At 32.6% G+C, this 19,177-nt stretch overlaps 1 protein-coding gene across 1 annotated transcript; it reads left to right on the top strand.

The window, feature by feature from the left end:
* Positions 1–352: 352 nt before the first annotated feature.
* LOC134722403 (toll-like receptor 4) lies at positions 353–2,440 on the top strand. Its single transcript, XM_063586022.1, has one exon. The coding sequence runs from the start codon at positions 353–355 to the stop codon at positions 2,438–2,440; it is 2,088 nt and encodes a 695-aa protein (XP_063442092.1).
* The last annotated feature ends 16,737 nt before the right edge of the window (positions 2,441–19,177 follow it).

Below are 19,177 nucleotides of genomic sequence, written 5' to 3' on the forward strand. Positions count from 1 at the left end.
CTATAACTGTTCATTTCTGTGTTATTTGGTCTCTTGTGGAGAGCTGTCTCATTGACAAACATACGATAACTTCTTTTTTATATTTGTTATATAGAAACATTTCGGAATTACATGCACAGCTATCAAAACGGAATTTAGTATTTAATTTATTTCATCGAAACCGAGTTAACTAATTCATTACATGTCATGTGATTAAATAATGCAATCATCAATATGAATTCTGATCTACACGAAACAGGTATGATTCATATTTTTGTATTTGCGGTCCCGTTATGACTAGAGTATATTGTAATAATGGGAAATAATAAATCACAATTAACATCTATCGTACACATTAACATAAGTGTTCAAAATGGGGACGGTAATGATTGTTTGTTTAGTATTTACTGTCTTTCTAATTTGCAATGGACTCTCTCAGGAAAATATCACAGATAATTTACTTGGACAAGATTCGCTGATTGATTTCCTAAACCTAGATGTTATGAATGAAACTGAAACGGTTGGAAATAGTGGAACAAGTATTCTACCCGAAAGTTTGAATGATACTTGTTCAATAACAGAGACGAATGGAATTTACTTTTGTTATTGTTTAATTGACAAGAAACATTCTGGATTATGGGACTTCGCTGCCATTAGGAGATGGATCGTAAACTCGAATTATGAATTCCAATTTGATTTGAAATGTGTTAACTTTTCAAAGATTGTATTGCCTTGGCCACTCAAAGCGAAGAATATCGATTTTGTCAGGGTAAAAAGTTGTACTATAACTGGATTTTTTACGGACTATGGAAATCCCTATATCGAAACAATTCCGGATCATCTTCGGGTCATGGACATATCCGAATCTATAATTCTTTGTGGACTTAAAGATTTGATGTCATTATTATTCAATTTCAGAGAGGTTACTGAAGATTACAATTGCGGCAATGATAAAACTTTACAAACTCTTATATATACAAATGTTACTTTGGAATATAATCTTGAAGAAATAAAATTGCTAAAAGATGGTCATTCGGAAAATTCAAATGATGATGTCATAGGAGCCGGAAGTAACATGATTGCAAAGACTCGCGAGCTTGACCACAGATGTACGTTCAGTGAGCTTGAACAAATTGATCTGAGTACAAGCAGCACTAAGTCAAGGTATCTTCTCTCTATTCAAACTGAACTGTCAACATTTCCGAAGCTGACATTTTATAATTTGTCAAACACTGGACAAAGTGAAATCGCCAAAGAATTTAAAATTTGGTGGAGATTCTTTCCAGAGATGAAATTATTAGATCTCTCTTACAATTTCATATCAACCCTTGACTTGGATCCGTCAGCCTACACGTGGAGTTCTTTCAAAATAAAAATAGATTTAAGATACAATAACATAACCGAATTATCACAAGAAGATTTGGAACTCCTCGGTAGCCTACCGAATGTAGACGTCGATATTAGATATAATCCGATACATTGTGAATGTTCAGATCATATGATTGAATTGTTGGAAATAATACATGATGATACAAAATGGGAATCAATGGGACTGCATCGATATGATTATCTTAAAAATATGACCTGCAACTTACCGGACATACTGACAGGTAGAAAACTTTCAGAGATAACTAAGTCTGATATATCATGCCCAATGTTCAGTGCATCATCACCAGCCCCTATAATAGTTCTAAGCATTTGCATACTAATTCTTATTGTTATCATTATACTTTTGACAAAATTCAGAAAAGAAATATTTATTTTGACGTATACCAGATTTCATATCATACTTCCGTGTCAACCAGCAGAAGTTTCGGAGAACAAAACTTATGATGCATTTGTATCGTACAGTAGTCAAGACGAAGAATGGGTTTCTAAGACGTTTAAAGAACTAGAGGCATCATCACAATCCGACGGTTACCATCAGTTCATGTTTTGTCTTCACCATAGAGACTTTGTTCCTGGGAAGACAATTTTTGACAATGTTATAGACAGTGTGGAATCAAGCAGGCATACAGTGATTATTTTATCAAAACATTTCTTACAAAGCCACTTTTGCATGTATGAATTTCATGAAGCTTTTCAGCAAAGTATTATAGAACGAAAACGGCACATGGTGGTCGTTTTAATGGAAAATATTCCCGAGGGAGAACTTCCAACCGATTTGAAACGATGTCTCAAAACATTTACATATATAAGAAGAGACGATTCAATTTTCAAAGATCGATTAATATTTGCAATGTCACATAAAGGGAGGAAAGAAAAGAAATCCATTAACACAAATACATCTTCGGAAGGCTTTAACAACACTGTATTTTCTTCATCGGAGAAGGATGTAACGCTTCGATTAGAGACATCCAGACCTCTGCATGACGACTCGGTGATTACGTTGAGTCAGATTGTACCTGATCTTGTGGTAGGACGTAATGAATCTAAAAGTAATGGATATACATTAGCATAGTTTAATGATAATCTTTCAATGCAATAGTTTTATCTGATGTGTTTCTGTGATAATTTTCTTGGTGTGAAACAGGACAACTCCGCTCTCCGCTCTTATTCTTATTATTCATTAACGATGTAATTGGTGATCCGCAAGTGGATACTGGTTATTTCATATATTTGATATATTTTGTTAACGAAACCGTTATGACACTAAAGTATCCCGATGCTTTGCAAAAAGTGTTAGCTAAACTTATCTGTAAATACGGACAAAAGAAATGTTGTTATCTTTCGAAAAAGTTGGGTGCCCGTAACTGAGTATATCTTATTTCGAAAGTCAATGCCTGAATATGCCTGTGTTTGTCAGTTTTGTAAAAGGAACAATATTGAAGATAATTGTGTGTTTGTGCAGATGTGTCTTGTTATACACACTTAGATTGTATTGCCAAAAGATTATTATTCATGTCAAAATGCACGAAGGCATTTTTCTTTTTCACTGAGCTGAATCAAAAAACTTATCCAATAACTATGTATAAATATTCAAAGGCGGCATTGAAATTGAGATCATCAATTATGTATCAGTTTAAATGTTGTACAAAAGTATGCGTCATAAAACATAATATCTGCATAATTAATTTTTTTCTTCTTTAGATTAAATTGTAATTGTCTCGTACATGTCATAGCGAATTTGTAGCAACGTGGATTCATTATTATGCATTCGATACCAATTTTCGTGGATACCGTGTGTACAGGTGAACCAAAAAATTAAATGTTCAACAATGTAATTTTGTTAAAAGCTTGTATGCATACTTCGGCTAAACCACAAAATTAAATGTCCACGAATTGTCCATCATCCACGAAAATTGGTATCCACAAAAATAAATAAAACCAAAGTATAAGAGATAATGTTTAACCTTGAAATTTTCATGGGCTATGCATATATAATCTTTATATACCTTCTTATATTATTATAAGCAATGTTGTTGCTAAAGCAATTAAGATTCGTCTGATGTTTTTGTAAATACATATTTTTTTTGTAAATGATATGTTGTCACAAAAATTGTAGTGTTTTTATGTTGCTTAGTCTTTAGTTTTCTATGTTGTGTCTTGTGTAATGTTGTTTGTCTGGTTTTTAAAAAAAATAATTTTCTATCCATGGAGTTGTCAGCTTATTTTCGAGCTATGAGATTAAATGTCCCTTTGATATCATTTGCCCCTCTCTTCTACTGTATTGTTATATATTTTATCTCGAATAATATCACATTCTTATTTTTTATGAGTTTATTCTCAGTGTTGAATATAAGTTATTAAAATCGTAAGAACATACAGTTCGGAGGCTGAACTTGTATTTATTATTGTATAGAGGCCAGCCGGAGCCCGTCTACGGTTGCTGGATTTTCTTGTTGCGTTGAACACCCATTGGTGGCCTTGGAATATTTTCAGCCCTGTGACACATTCCCCGTATATATTGTCAATTATAGCTGTATGGTTAAATGAAAAAAGGATATCTTAACTTGTAATCAACTTAGTTTACATGTAAAGATGAGAGTATCTGACTTGTTTTTCTGGTTTCTAAATATTTGAAAGAACAATTTGGATTCATTGAAAAGTTTTCAAATATGAGCAAATTATTGTACTAACTCAACTTCCAGCATTGAATGAAAATATTTTGATAGAATATATACTCCACTTCTAACGAAAGCATTGCAAACAATTTATATATTTAATCGGTGGGAACGTAACTATCTTTTAAATTATCCTTTCGTTACTTTTCTTCATAGTAATATATAATTTTATCATGCAGATAGTGGCATTCTCAACACACTGTAACATAAGATTGATTGCATGTTGCTTTTTGTCAAAACATTTGATGAGATGCAAAACACACTTTATATTTCTTCAAACATATATTGTGTATTACATATCATTCATGATAAAAGGAAATCGTAGTCGTAACTACCAAGGGACCTAGCAAAACAAAAAGTTGGGAAAAAATCCCAGGCGACACCAATGAAAAACGACACAAAAACAAACAGTAGTAAAAAAACCATTATGGTTTATATAAGACTACTTGTAAAACATGATAGGATACAAATCTTCGTAATTTGTACAACAAAAAAATAATAATGAGGTACGATAGGGGAATAATGACTTACGCGAACAGGAAACATAATAATAGTATGTTTACAATAATTATTCATAAGCTTGTAGCTGTTAGCTATAAATATATAAGTAATAATAATAAACTTATACTAAATATACATAAACATATGTTTGGTGTTTTTTCAGTTAATTTTTCAAGATAGCCATGTATATAAAGTACAATTGTGATGATGACGAATTTCTTCCTTTATTCGAGAACAATCTAATTGATATTTAAAACTGGGATTTTACTATGTTCATAACTTCGATGAACCAAAGCAAGATATATATCGACCTGTATTTAAATCAAACTGGTTCTCTTGGTATACAATATAGTCTGATACATGTATATATTTTAAATTCATTATTGCACTATAGTTCCGTAACTTTCTATCCAGGCGTATAAGCCAACATCGACAAGTGCGTACATTTTTTAAATCAATATTTTTGGTATGTTCCAGTCTGTCCTTTACTATTGACAAATTACATTTCCCCAAATTAACCCTCGGAAAAAATATGTATATAGATTTTTATTTCTTCAAATCTTTTTTTTTGTGGTATTTTTTATATTTTCATAAATAATATTCTTTACACCAGAAATGTTATTTATAAACAAGCGTACGAGTTAAGTTATTGGCATCATATCACTTTCGGAGACACAAGACAGAGATGTGTATTATACACCTGATAGTTCAAAATTGAAAGTTATAAGTCTGCCGTGTACACTGATCAATACCTACAGAAGTGAAACGATGCATGAACTTGCAAGCCCGACAGGAAATCGCTTGAATACCTGGACGTGTCACCTGAGTCCTCACACCCCTCACAATACCTTTGGGAGTAATACCTTTAGCCATGCTGGTGATCAGATGAGGAAAGATCCGAATTTATTTGAATAAAGTTTATTACTTTAAAGAATTATGAACGAATTAGATTTTTGAAAACAATTTTCACGGAACACTTATTTATTATTTGAACTTTGACTGTTTAACTAATTCCAATATTAACAGTTTAAAAATAACAGATATATAATAATGGTCACTGATTTAAACAAAATAAGAACATTTTCCGTATCAAGTTATAGTTAGTCAGATAAAACAATCGTACGATTGACAAGATATCGACACGCAATTACGACTACATCGGTTACTGTAGTTTTGGTCCTTTGTGTTTTATAGACATATCGTGATTATAATCGTAGAAGGTTACAAAATGGCGGAGCGTAGAAAATTGATACTCAAAATTTAAAATCGATGTTGATCTCTTATCTAGCGGAATAAAACTTTAATATCTATAAATTTGAGCCTTTTTATACAGAATGGACATAATATCAATTTTTGATTTTTTTGCGAAGTTTCCCTTTAATGTTGTTTAATAAACCCACTTTTAAATCATCCAAGACGGGAGAAAACACCATAGCAATTCAAATGATTATTTATCAACAGGGACCATTACATGTGAGAGCCCCAGATTTTAAAAATTAAGCTAAACAAAAACATGGTCTTCCTTCAGTAAAATGTAAAATCGCAAAAAAACTGAACTCCAAGGAAAAATCAAAACTGAAAGCTTAAACACATCAAACAAATGGACATTATAACTGAACTAGTATTATACATATTTGCTGCATTAAAGACATATTGGTGATCTTCTGCTGTTGTCCGTTCTATGGTTGGGTGTTGTTGTCTCTTTGACACATTCCCTATTTCCATTCTTAATTTTACAAAAAATCTCATATGCCTGACTTGGTACAGGCATTTTCTTATGTAGAAAACTGTAAAGATTTTGTTTTAATTTTCAAACCAGAGCAGAACGTAACTGCTAAATGTTTAACAATTCCAGGACAGGAAAAATGATCTATATTTCAAACGTAACACGACAGGTACCATATGTAAAGCAGAACCTGACTGCTAAATGTTTGACATGTTCCTTCCAGGACAGGAAAAATGATCTATATTTCAAACGCAACACGACAGGTGCATATGAAGAGCAGAACCTGACTGCTAAATGTTTAACATGTTCCTTCCAGGACAGGAAAAATGATCTATATTTCAAACGCAACACTACAGGTGCATATGTAAAGCAGAACCTTATTGCTAAATGTTTGACATGTTCCTTCCAGGACAGGAAAAATGATCTTAATTTCCAACGCAACACGACAGGTGCATATGAAGAGCAGAACCTGACTGCTAAATGTTTGACATGTTCCTTCCAGGAAATATGATCTCTATTTCCAACGCAACACGACAGGTGCCATATGTAGAGCAGAACCTAAGATCACCCCTGTTTTTGGTGGGGTTCTTGTTGTTGTTGTGTCCATATTTGTGACATTTTGTTCACGCATCTTTGTCAACATAATGGAATTTGAAGCAACTGTCGTACAATAAATAAAGGCAACAGTAGTATACCGCTGTTCAAAACTCATATATTCATGGACAAAAACCAAATCGGGGCAACAAACCAAAACTGAGGGAAACGTATTAAATATAAGAGGAGAACAACGACACAACATTAAAATGTAACACACACAGAAACGGACTAAGCATTGAGAGGTTTAGCGCTATAAACCCAGGTTCAATCCTACATTAAATTTTTACATTTGAAAATGCCTGTACCATGTCAGGAAAATGACAGTTGTTATCCATTCGTTTGATGTGTTTTGTCATTTGATTTTGCAATGTTATTGGGGACTTTCCGATTGAATATTCCTCGGAGTTCAGTATTTTCTTAATTTACTTTTTCCCTGCACAGACCATCAGTAGGTGATCATAAGACAGAAAACCGAGACATTTCAACTTTTCAACAATTAAAATTGAAATTTACAACTGCACTCATCTCATAATTATTCATTTTAAGGACTTATGTGTGTAATTAAATAATATGTAAAGTATCCTCTTACACAATATATAAGTAATATCATACAAAACTGCAGAAAATAAATAATTGCAGGATTTATTCAGAATCAACTGTGGCCAATCAAGAGACTAAATATGAAAATTTAACCATGGCACAATCCCACAATGGCGGGATATTAAAGTACAGAGCCGCATCATTGGTATCATAGAAACACAAAAGAGCATAAAGACAAATTACATTAGCAAAATGTATGACAAGAATACAAACATTATCATAGAGCAATAACACAATGACAAGATGAATAACTACAGAGTCACGTCAAATGGATATCACCAAAAACGGACACAATTATTTTCATTTACCTGTGTATATTTTTGTATTTGGAGGCTTTTTGTTTGAGGTTATTGTTGAACAATTTTTAAATTGTTTAACATCTCACAGCGGTATACTACTGTTGCCTGTATTTATTCATCATTATTTTATTGATTTTGAATTTACATTGTATCATAGCTTAAATGTATTCGTTCAGTGTATGTTCACTTTTTTAATGTATCTTTTTATTGAGTCGAGTCATTTCAAATGCTATCTTATAGTGTGTCTTTCTATGTTGTGATGTTTCACTATTGTTTCTGATAAGGGTGCAGGTTGGTACTCTTATCAGAAACATTGCATTTGTTTGCACCCATCCTAATTCAGCAATATGATGTTCAGTAGTTGTCTTTTGTTGATGTTGTTCATACGTGTTTTTCCGTTTTCCCGTTTCATTGGTTTTATACTAGTCATCATTTGGACCTGTATAGCTTGCTGCTCGGTCTGAGACAAGGCTCCGCGGTGAAGACTATATTTTGACCTCTAATTGTTTACTTGTATAAATTGTGACTTGAATGGAGCGTCTTTTCATTGGTTCTCATACCACATCTTCGTATATCTATTTAGTACTAGGGTAAAGGATTCGTTATTAAAAAACTATAAACTATATTCAACGTGTTACATAAAATCGTTAGATTTTGTATTGTTTTTCCTATATGTTTGCTACACAATATTTTGTTGATTTTGAAACAAATAAAAAATACTGTGTCAAATGTTTTTTTTGTTTGTTTGTTTTTTGTTGTTTTTTTTTTAAATTAAACGTAATTTATCCATGTTGTCGATTACAATGTCAATGTTTACTAAGGAAATGGAAGATGCAATAAATATAAGGGGAAATATGTTGAAATATGATAAAAGAAAATTTTACAAAACTATTGAATATATTTTAACCCCATCTCCCGGTCTCAAAAAGTATTTAATGTGTATAATATTGAAAATCTTAAGTCTATTCATAGATTACACAAATATAGAGCTATTGAAACAAGATTGCATTTCATGAGAGGATGATTGTATATTCAAAGAACAAAAAGAATGGGCTTGGTCAAATTTTGAGCTGGAAGTAGATATAGTAATATTCAATATTGGATAACCCAACTCTTCCGGACCAGGCATATCATGTTACACGTTTTCAATCTATATAAAGGTAGATAAATGCGAAGTTAATCTATGCAATGGTATACGATATTTGCATATTAAAGGGAAATAACAATATAACATTTTGTGCAGGTAAACATTCAATTTTGTATACGACAAAAACGAGTAGAAAAACTGTGGATTCATTTTTATTCGTTGGATACCACTTTTCGTGGGTTTCGTTGGTACAGGTTAAGCACGAAATCAAATATTCAACGAATTACAAATATCATATAGGCTTTGTATACAGAGACTGCTAAACCACGAACTCAAATATCCAGGAAAATGCAAGTTTTCCTCTATCCACGAAAATTGATACTCACGAAAATAAATGAATCCACAGTATACACTTAATTTATATATAAAGAAGATAAATCTATTTGTATCAGTTTTTTTTTAAATGTTTCATACTTCTAGAACCATGCACCTGTCTTTTTGCGTCTTTTTATTGTTCGACTCTTTTTCATAAACCTTTATCTTGGAAACCTAATTGAATGCTCGATATAACGTTGTGTTTTTTATTGGCATGACTAGTACTATTATTTACATAGTGTGCTAGTGACCTAATACAGTACTTCGCTCCCATCCCATATGGAATTTACTGACCCCATATATACCGAATTACGTCACTAGCACACTATGTAACGAATTTATCTTACCGACTATCTTAAAGTGTAAAATTTAGACTAGTGACATATCAAAATAAGCAAGTATCCAGTACAATTAGCATTAACATGATTTAGCAACTACTTCCTTCGATCCTACAAAAACAGATGCCAACAATGACAACTTGTTAGATTTAAATGTGTTCTATGAATTTATTTCACTTTATCATTACTTTCTTCGTCTGTCGAAACGTTTAATATTTTTTTCTCAGCACTCTTTTGTTTTTTCTAAAGGAACTTAACACCACTACTTACCGTGTATGAAATAAGCCCCGCCTCCTTATTACCTTATATGGAATATAAAGGCACGTAACTCCACTATTAACCGTGTATGAAATAAGCCCCGCCTCCCAACTAACCTAATATCAAATATATACAGTTTCCACGAGGACGCTTTTAACCAATCATATTCATAAAAATTGATAGAAGGTAAGATAAAGTGTTGTATTCGTCATAACTCGGCCGATTCCGTATCTAACGGAGGAACGAAGAGTTACAGATTGATCCGAGGATTGCCGATTGTGCAGTCTTGAACAAAAGGAGCATCAAACAATATCGAACTTTAAGGAAAATTCAAAACGGAAAGTCCTTTATCAAACGGCAAAATCAAAAGTGAAAAACATCGAATAAAAGGAAAACAACTGTCATATTCTTCATTTGGTAAAGAAATTTCCTGATGTGGGAAATGGTGGATTAATTAGATATGAGAAGATGTGGTTTCAGTGCAAATGAGACAACTCTCCGTCACAATTTGTAAAAGAAAACCACAATAGGTCAAAGAACGGTCTTCAACACTGAGCCTTCGCTCACATCTGACAGCAAGCTATAAACCAGGTTTTATAGCTAGCCTAATCTCTCCCTTGTATGGCAGTCACATAGATGCAATGGTGGATGGGGAATTCAGTTGCCCCTGGAAATAGAGGAAAGGTTGAAAATGAACATATATTTAACCTTGTAACAGAAAAACTACAGAAGCATTAGAAAGTTAATGCACTGTATTACGCGCATATAGAGGGTTGGAATCAACTTTTATATCTTACTGGATTTAAACGTCCCCATTTCCCGGACGTGGAACCGATTTCATTTTACTTTTACATCCCACTCAGCATGGATTCGTTCGAATAGAATATAGATTTATACTTGCCTCTTTTGGATATCTACGCTATAATTAAACAGAAAAAAAAACACACAAGAAAAAAAGTCAAATGATAAAAGTTACAAAATATGATTGAGTAAAATCATACATCCAACATTTGAATGTGTTTCGAATATATCTATGTGACCTTTTGTATTTGTGACTTTATGACCATTTTCTTACAAAATATATTATTACTTTACCCTGTATATGTGTGCACACCATTTAACAATGCTCATACAAAATATATACTGTTCCAGTGACCTTTTACATTCGCCTTCTCCCAAGATAAAAGTATCTGCCAGAATTAAATTATTTAAAAAAAAAATCAAAATAACTACCGGAAATATCATCAGGCGCTAATTTATGCAAATCTTTATAGTTCAAATATTTCTCAACAAATGATTTGATTCACCCTGCTTAACGTCAACACATTTCTTCATGGTACCACAAACGACGTCATTTATACTTTTACAGATATGCCTTTCTTGTTATACAGTTATATGAAGAGTCAAAAGAAATGGCTGACAGAATCCTGAAACAAATTCAATTGAAATTATCCGTAACACAGAAAGTAATAAAGGTGTCACACTGCTCCTAAGTGCCTGCATTCAATTTGAACGTTTCACAATAAGGCCAAGCATTTTGAAGCGTTTACTACCTGTTTTTTATATATCATGATATGGTGCAGTCGTTTCGATTTTTAACAGTCTTTTTCCAACTAAGATATAAAAGAAACCTCGAAAATCAAACCGATCCATGATGCACAATAAGTAATATTAAAAAATAAATTGACTTGGTCAAATTCTGAGCTGGAAGTAGAAATAGTGATATTCAATATAGGATAAACCAACTCTTCCGGACCAGGCAGGCATATCAGGTTACACGTTTCAAATCTATATAAAGGTAGATAAACGTGAATTTAATCTTTGAAATGGTATACAATATTTGCATATTTTATATGTGAGCTATAGAAGGGAAATAACTACATAACTACACATTCAATCTTTATATTCGATTAAAACGAGAATATTAGTTTTGACTAAATATCGTCTAGACTTTAAAATTTATTCATTATCTATATAAATACTGCTTTTACTATACCTCCTTTATGTGTTTCTTATTCACATATGATGTGGTTCTGTACTGATGCATCCCGTCAGTGTGTTACTGTTCTATGATAATTTTGTATAGTTATATTTCATTTTTGCTAATTATGCCTTGTTTACGATATAAAAATTGAGAATGGAAATGGGGAATGTGTCAAAGAGACAACAACCCGACCAAATAAAAAAATAACAGCAGAAGGTCACCAACATGTCTTCAATGTAGCGAGAAATTCCCGCACCGGAGGCGTCCTTCAGCTTGTTCAGTGATAATGAACGCCATACTAATTTCCAAATTGTACACAAGAAACTAAAATTAAAATAATACAAGACTAACAAAGGCCAGAGGCTCCTGACTCGCAAAAATGCGGCGGGGTTAGAAAAGTATGCCTCTTTGTGATTCTTTGATACGTATGACGTGGCTCTGTTCTTATACATTCCGTCATTGTGTTATTGTTCTATGATAATTTTGTATTGTTATATTTAATTTTGGTAATATGCTTTGTCTATGTGCCATTTTGTGTTTCTTTGATACATATGGCGTGACTCTGTACTTATAAATCCCGTCATTGTTTAATGTTGCCAATGCTTGTTTACATATTTGCTTGTTTTTATAGTGATTAAGATATTAACACAATGTATACTGCTAACCGCTATTGCTGATATTAAAACCTATTACATGTATGTCTGTTTGTTTTATTCACACAGCGTTGTCAATATCATGGAATTTGATTCGACTGTCATGAAATTGAGAGGTTTAGCTGACTATGAAATCAAATTTAATCCATCATTTTATACTAAAAGATAATGACTGTACAAAGTCAGGAATATGACAGTTGTTGTCCATTCATTTGATGAGTTTGAGTTATTTTTGATTTTTCCATATAAGGGACTTTCTGTATTGATTTTCTTCGGAGTTCAGTTTTTTTTAAACTTTTCTTTTCTCTCTCAAATTTGTTTAAATTGTTGGTTTGAATTGGCTTTCGTCTTGTTGTATAATGAATTCACAGCATTAAATCCGATGTAGGGAGATTGCAATCATCAGCCTTTTGCTTGTTCTGAATTTTGGAAAACAATTTCATCCATAGTGGACACATTGCAATACAGCATTGTTACCCTTTTATATAAATAAAGTCATATATAAATAACTTTATATATAATAGATGTAGTATCAGTGTCAATGAGACAACTCTCAATCCAATAAATAATGTATAAAAAGTTAACAATAATAGGCATTTAGGACACTGATATATGGGTTACACCAAACAGCAATCTATAACGGGTATCAAAATTACTTATGTAAACCAATTTAAATCGGAAAACCCAACGGTTTAAGCTATATAGAAAAAGGAGAACGACTTTGAACCACGCCAACATATTACAACCACTGAACAACAAGTTCCTGCCTTTGGACAGGTGCACAATAAACCAGCGGGTTTACGCATTGTAACTAGCACCAACATTTATCCCTAAATGAAACATTACTGTAACATTTCTACATTAAAAAATAATTGAAATGGATTAACTCGATCAAAAAGCATTTAAACAAAAAAAGTAGACATTCACTAAACTGAATAACATTTCAGTTAGAGTTAAAGTTCGTGCTCTTCTTCTGGTCAAACTACTCTACAGAAAATATCTATTGGATTATTGTTAATTTGTTAATGTCTTGAATATACTGAGGCCCACCTCCGGGTGCTGGGCACTTCGGCTGTTATCTGCTCTTTGGTCGGGTTGTTGTCTGTTTCACATTATCCACTTTCCATTTTCAATTTTAACTGTATGAATAATTTTCACTTAACGTCTTTATATTTGCACCGCGATCTTTGAACCGCATTGAGGTGTCGACTACGATGCCTCAAATAATTTGCCTCACTAAAAGTAAAAGTAAGGCTTTGTCACAAGAAAATCCATCTGACACATGTGGTTTAACAATAAAAAAAACCCCAATATACATATAAAACTTATATGTAAAGTCCTATAAACACTGTGATTTAGAAAATAACAACATTTTAAATCTCTAGTCAAATCAGCGCGATACATGTCATACATGTCGGAACCGACTATGAATGACAAAAACACAAAACACTGAATTAAATGTTTAAACCAAAATCAAACAAATGTGAGATATTCGCAAGCGATCCATAAAGGTAAGCAGTGACTGCCCCTACCCATTAGCTGTGGCGAAACCTCCTTTACCAAAGGTTAACATTGATAAAGATGAAAGACAAATGCAAACAATAAAAATGTTTTTAAGAGTTAAAGTATAGAGCGAATAAACTTCCAAATACTTGACTTAATAACCTTTAATGACGCACGTTTCTTACTACTTACGTTTAAACAAATTAAACGAGTAATTTCAACTTTGTTTCATAAAATGAAAAATGGTAGATACAATTTTTGTTTGTTTTATGAACGAGCAAATAATGCTTTGTAAAAAAGAACTAGAATATAAACAATACACTAGCGGATGGTTTTTTTTAAAATTAATAACATCATTCGTGCGTTAAGAGGCGTCGTCACTTCTGTTCCTATGTTGAGCAAGTGGTTGAAAAAAATATAATGCTAAATTGCACGAATCATACGACAAATATGAATTTTATATTTGATATTCAGCACTGCTTAAATTTGAAAAATGATTAAGTACATTCGGAAGAAATGTGATTTCTAGTTTATCGTACATAATGGCAATCATAAAGACGCTTGATAAATTTAAATATAGCATGGAACCAAACCCATGAACTTCTAACCTTTCACTTCCCTTACATTTTGAACCTACATTCCAACTTCTTGTCGTTTTTTCTTTCTTTCTTCGATTTATGAATAGTCTGGTAGTATCTAAAACGTGTAGGTTTACTTTATAGATAGTACATCTAGTTACACAAGTGGGGATAGATTGTAAGCACATTAACCTGGTATAACCCCTCCACTCTTGTGCATGTGTGCCTTTATCTAAAGTTAGGATACCTGGATTGTACAGAAGTCAGGTATTGTCAGGATGAAGTTGTAATTCAAAAAATAGTATGGCAACCGCTACAATCATTTGCTCAATTTGCATCAAGTAAACCATAAGATTTACGTGGGCAAAGCTTAGAATACAACATATTAATCTCTATGTTAAATTTTCAGAAAAAAACATTTAATGGAATATTCTTAACAAAGTACAAATATGTCGGCTTTCACCTTCAAAACCTACCAACATATTCAGAAGGGATATAACGTTACGATACAGTTGTCAGGTCATTAAGGATTGCGTATTGAGTTTGTAACCCTGACTTATTTTTCTCTCAATCGATTTATGAGTTTTGAACATTTGAACAAGGATACACTATTGATGACTTTAAATAGGGTTTTGCATCGGAAATAAACGCATTTATTCTAAAACCAGAGGGTTATGTTCTATGATGGTATAATAATAAACACCTAACAGGAGGGATTGTACTTGATTTTCATTCATAATCTTACAATCAGTTTAAATAAAGGCAAAAGTAGTATACCGCTGTTCAAAATTCATAAGTCGATATCGAAAAACAAATCAGGGTTGCAAACTAAAACTGAGGGATACGTATCAAATATAAGAGAACTACGACACAACAGAGACATAAATTGAGCTCTAATTGAGGTCTAGAGCTAACATCCTTTATTAATTTATTGTATCATTGTCATTTTGTTTATTTTCGTTTGTTACCTATTCTGACATAGGTCAAGGACTTCTTTTGAACTGAGTTTTACAGTGATCATTGCTATATGTTTCTTTATTCTACATTGGCTAGAGGAACGTTATTTAACCCCGCCGGATTTTGGCGACTATCCAAAGTCAAAATTTTCTGGCCTTTGTTAGTCTTGTATGTTTTTAAATTTAAGTTCAGTTATATGTTTTGTAGCGTTCATTTTCACTGAACTAGTACATAATTTTATTTAGGGGCCAGCTTAGGACCAACTCTGGATGCGAGATTTTCTCGCTGCGTTGAAGACCCATTAGACAGTGACCTTTGGCTGTTGTCTGGACTTTGTGTGGGTGGTCTCTATTTGACATATTACCCATTTTTATTCTCAATTGTATATATTATAGTTAAAATGTTCACCAGGCTTATAGATTTTGGAAGTCTTAGTGGACACTAAAGGATACTTGTTTATTAGAGTTTTCGCCTTGCTATTTGAATTGAGCGTTAAATTATGTAACACAAATCTCCAGAAATTGCAAGTGTCTGTAATAATTTTTATTAAATTCAAACACGTATGTCCACAACATAATATTTTAATTTCTAACTTTCACATGATGACTGCAAACTCCATTTTTGATATAGGCTTCTATATATAGCTAACTAACGGGAAGGATTGTGCCTGATATTCATATGATGAAATCATAATCCTTCAATCAGTTTAATTGAAGTCTGGAGCTGGCATGTCAGGTAACTGCTAGTAGTCTGTTGTTATTTATGTATTATTGTCATTTTGTTTATTTTCTTTAGTTACATCTTCTAACATCAGACTTGGACTTCTCTTGAACTGATTTTTTTAATGTGCGTATTGTTATGCGTTATCTTTTCTACATTGGCTAGATGTATAGGGGGAGGGTTGAGATCTAATAAACATGTTTAACCCCGAGCCAGGAGCCTCTGGCCTTTGTTAGTCTTGTATTATTTTAATTTTAGTTTCTTGTGTACAATTTAGAAATTAGTATGGTGTTCATTATCACTGAACTAGTATATATTTGTTTGGGGGCCAGCTGATGGACGCCTCCGGGTGCGGGAATTTCTCGCTACATTAAAGACCTGTTGTTGACCTTCTGCTTTTGTTTTTTCTATGGTCGGGTTGTTGTCTCTTTGACACATTTCCCATTTCCATTCTAAATTTTATTCTAGTAACCGAAATCATAATATAGAAAAAAATGCATTTTATGCTTGTCATATGCACGGATGTGTTGGATTCGTTTCACATCAGCTGCATTTGTTATAAAATTTGGTTTTAATTGAAACAAAAATAATTGGTAGACAACGTTTAACGGGTGTAGAACTAAAATTTGAAATTGTATTTGTATATTCAATGTTTTTCAAACTTGAGTGATCAAAATCTACTGTAAACGAATTTTGTATCCGTTTGGAGCAATAAATGAAACAACAAATGCCACCGTTACACGCATTATTCAGTATCCATGGTGGAAATCTATTCCAGACCAAAATTATGATATTGGACATAATTATTTTTGGGAAAGGTAAAAAATCTGCCTGTGTGCATGTTAAATTTCAGTAAAACATTTGAGTTTTCCCTTTTAAAACTAAAAAAAAACAAAATGGGTATAACAAATGTATTACAAATTTTACATGTAAAGGAAAATTTCAGGAAAAGTAAGTCGATCTATCAAAACTAATATAACATGCAGTCTCTGACTGTTTTTTCTACTTTGAAGGTAGTTGCATTATCTTAAGATCAAAATGCCTTGTTCCTCCAATCTGATATCGTGAAAAGTGAGAATCGAGGGTTAGTAGCTCTAGTTTTGTATTTGTTGATAAGTTGTATTCATATTCTAACAAAAAACTGTAAAGCTGTCGGGCTTTTTCTTCGTCAACCTTTGGTATGTGCATGGCTAAATTTTGAAACTCTTTTGGTGTCATTCTAGTGAAATGTTCAGAAATACAACCATTAGTTTCCAATATATTTTTTTTCTTTAAATATCGAAGAACGCGAACAGGAAAATCATTATCTTCGCAATCTTTTTTAGTCACCACTTTTCTGACAATCATTTCTTTCTTTGTTTTTCCTCTCAGTGTCATGAATGCAAATACAAAAGTGATTTTCATATCTTCAGAAAACATTTGTATATATTTATCTTTGCCAAGTTTTTCCATTTTTTCTTTTAAAAATATCAAAGATGGGTTGTCGCTAGTTGATGAAGTAGATGCTTTATCCCAAAACAACTGCACGCTATTATCTTGGCCTCTTATAAAATCATGCCATAATAGTTCAGCTGCATTTCGTATCTGTGAACATGCCTCCCTAGTTTGATAGTCAAGATCTTTTTTGATATGAAACAGAAAAGTCTGTGAATTATTTCCATCAAAAGCTAAAACGTCAAATAATTTTGTATTGTTACATAATATTCTATCTCCAGGTAAATATGTCAAGCCAAGTTTAGAAAACTGTTCGCCTTGAAGGTAAAGGTCATTGTATTCCTCCTCTCTCAATGGGCACTTACTTATTAAGAAATTCACTAATTTTCTTTCTGATAAGTTCAATTCTATTCTTTTAATCTTACCGAGCATTTTCTTTGTGAGGACTGGATTCATGATATTGAAAGTTCCTTCCTGTTCATCCTCTCGTTCACAACAAATGATTTTTTCTGTTAGAATGTCTTTTAAATTTCCAGGTATCTCTTCTTTGTTATACAGCTGAAAAAGAATTCTGGAAACTGTAGTAGACTCATCATCGTCCGGTGTAGACAATGTTTTTCTTTTTCTTTTTCCTGAACGTGTTTTTAATAACTGTCTGCTTAGTTTTTCATGAAAAGGTGATAAACAGGACAAACGACAACTGCCTCGAGTCAGTTGAAAACTATTCTTGTCAACAGCTGCCAAAGAACAACAAAGAATGTCGGCAATTCGTTCGGCGCTTTCTTCATCTATGGCAAATACAGTTGTCAAATCAGTTAGTTCAAAGTGGGCAATTTCATTTGACAAACACCATGGAAACATCAGAATGTCTGATCCTGTGTACTGATTTTCGAAATTAAATTCCATTAGGGGATTGCATTTTAAGAATCTTTGAAAGATTTTGTCTATAATTTGACTATACTTTCCTGATAGGAAAAACCATTTTTGAGAAATTTTATAATATTTTACATTTTTATTAGCCATGTAACCATGTACAAAATCTTGCAAATTATGTTTCTGTTTCTGCCAATTTTGATTGAAGAATTCAAGCTTTATTCTTTTAAGACGCAACGCTTCCATTAATTTATTAATATGTGGAAAGTGTCGATAAAGAGCCTGTATTACCATCTGAAGAGTCGGTGCACTGTTCCATGTTTCTATTTCATTCATTTTTTCACAGTCTTCTGGGTCATCCTTAACAGAACTATCAAAAAATTGTTCATTTAAAGTGACCTTTGAGGCTATTTCCCAGTCTCTTGCAAATCGATGACTTAGATAATGTCTATCTGATAGGGTTTTGTCTGCTATCATATTTACAATTTCCCTATCGAACCGTTCGTTTAATTCCCCAGTTTCTGTTTGATTGGATACACGTTGCACATAGTCTAAAGCTTCTAAAGCATATGCATTGTTCTCACTACTGTCTAGCGCTGTTTGTCTAGAAAACAATTCAAGGATTTTCGCATATGTAACGACTGTCATTCG

This window comes from Mytilus trossulus, chromosome 6, assembly GCF_036588685.1.
Source record: "Mytilus trossulus isolate FHL-02 chromosome 6, PNRI_Mtr1.1.1.hap1, whole genome shotgun sequence".
NCBI classification, from domain to species: Eukaryota; Metazoa; Mollusca; class Bivalvia; order Mytilida; family Mytilidae; genus Mytilus; species Mytilus trossulus.

What these genes read in the sequence shown, in the direction of transcription:
- LOC134722403 (XM_063586022.1), top strand. Translation starts at nt 353, where the DNA reads ATGGGGACGGTAATGATTGTTTGTTTAGTATTTACTGTCTTTCTAATT.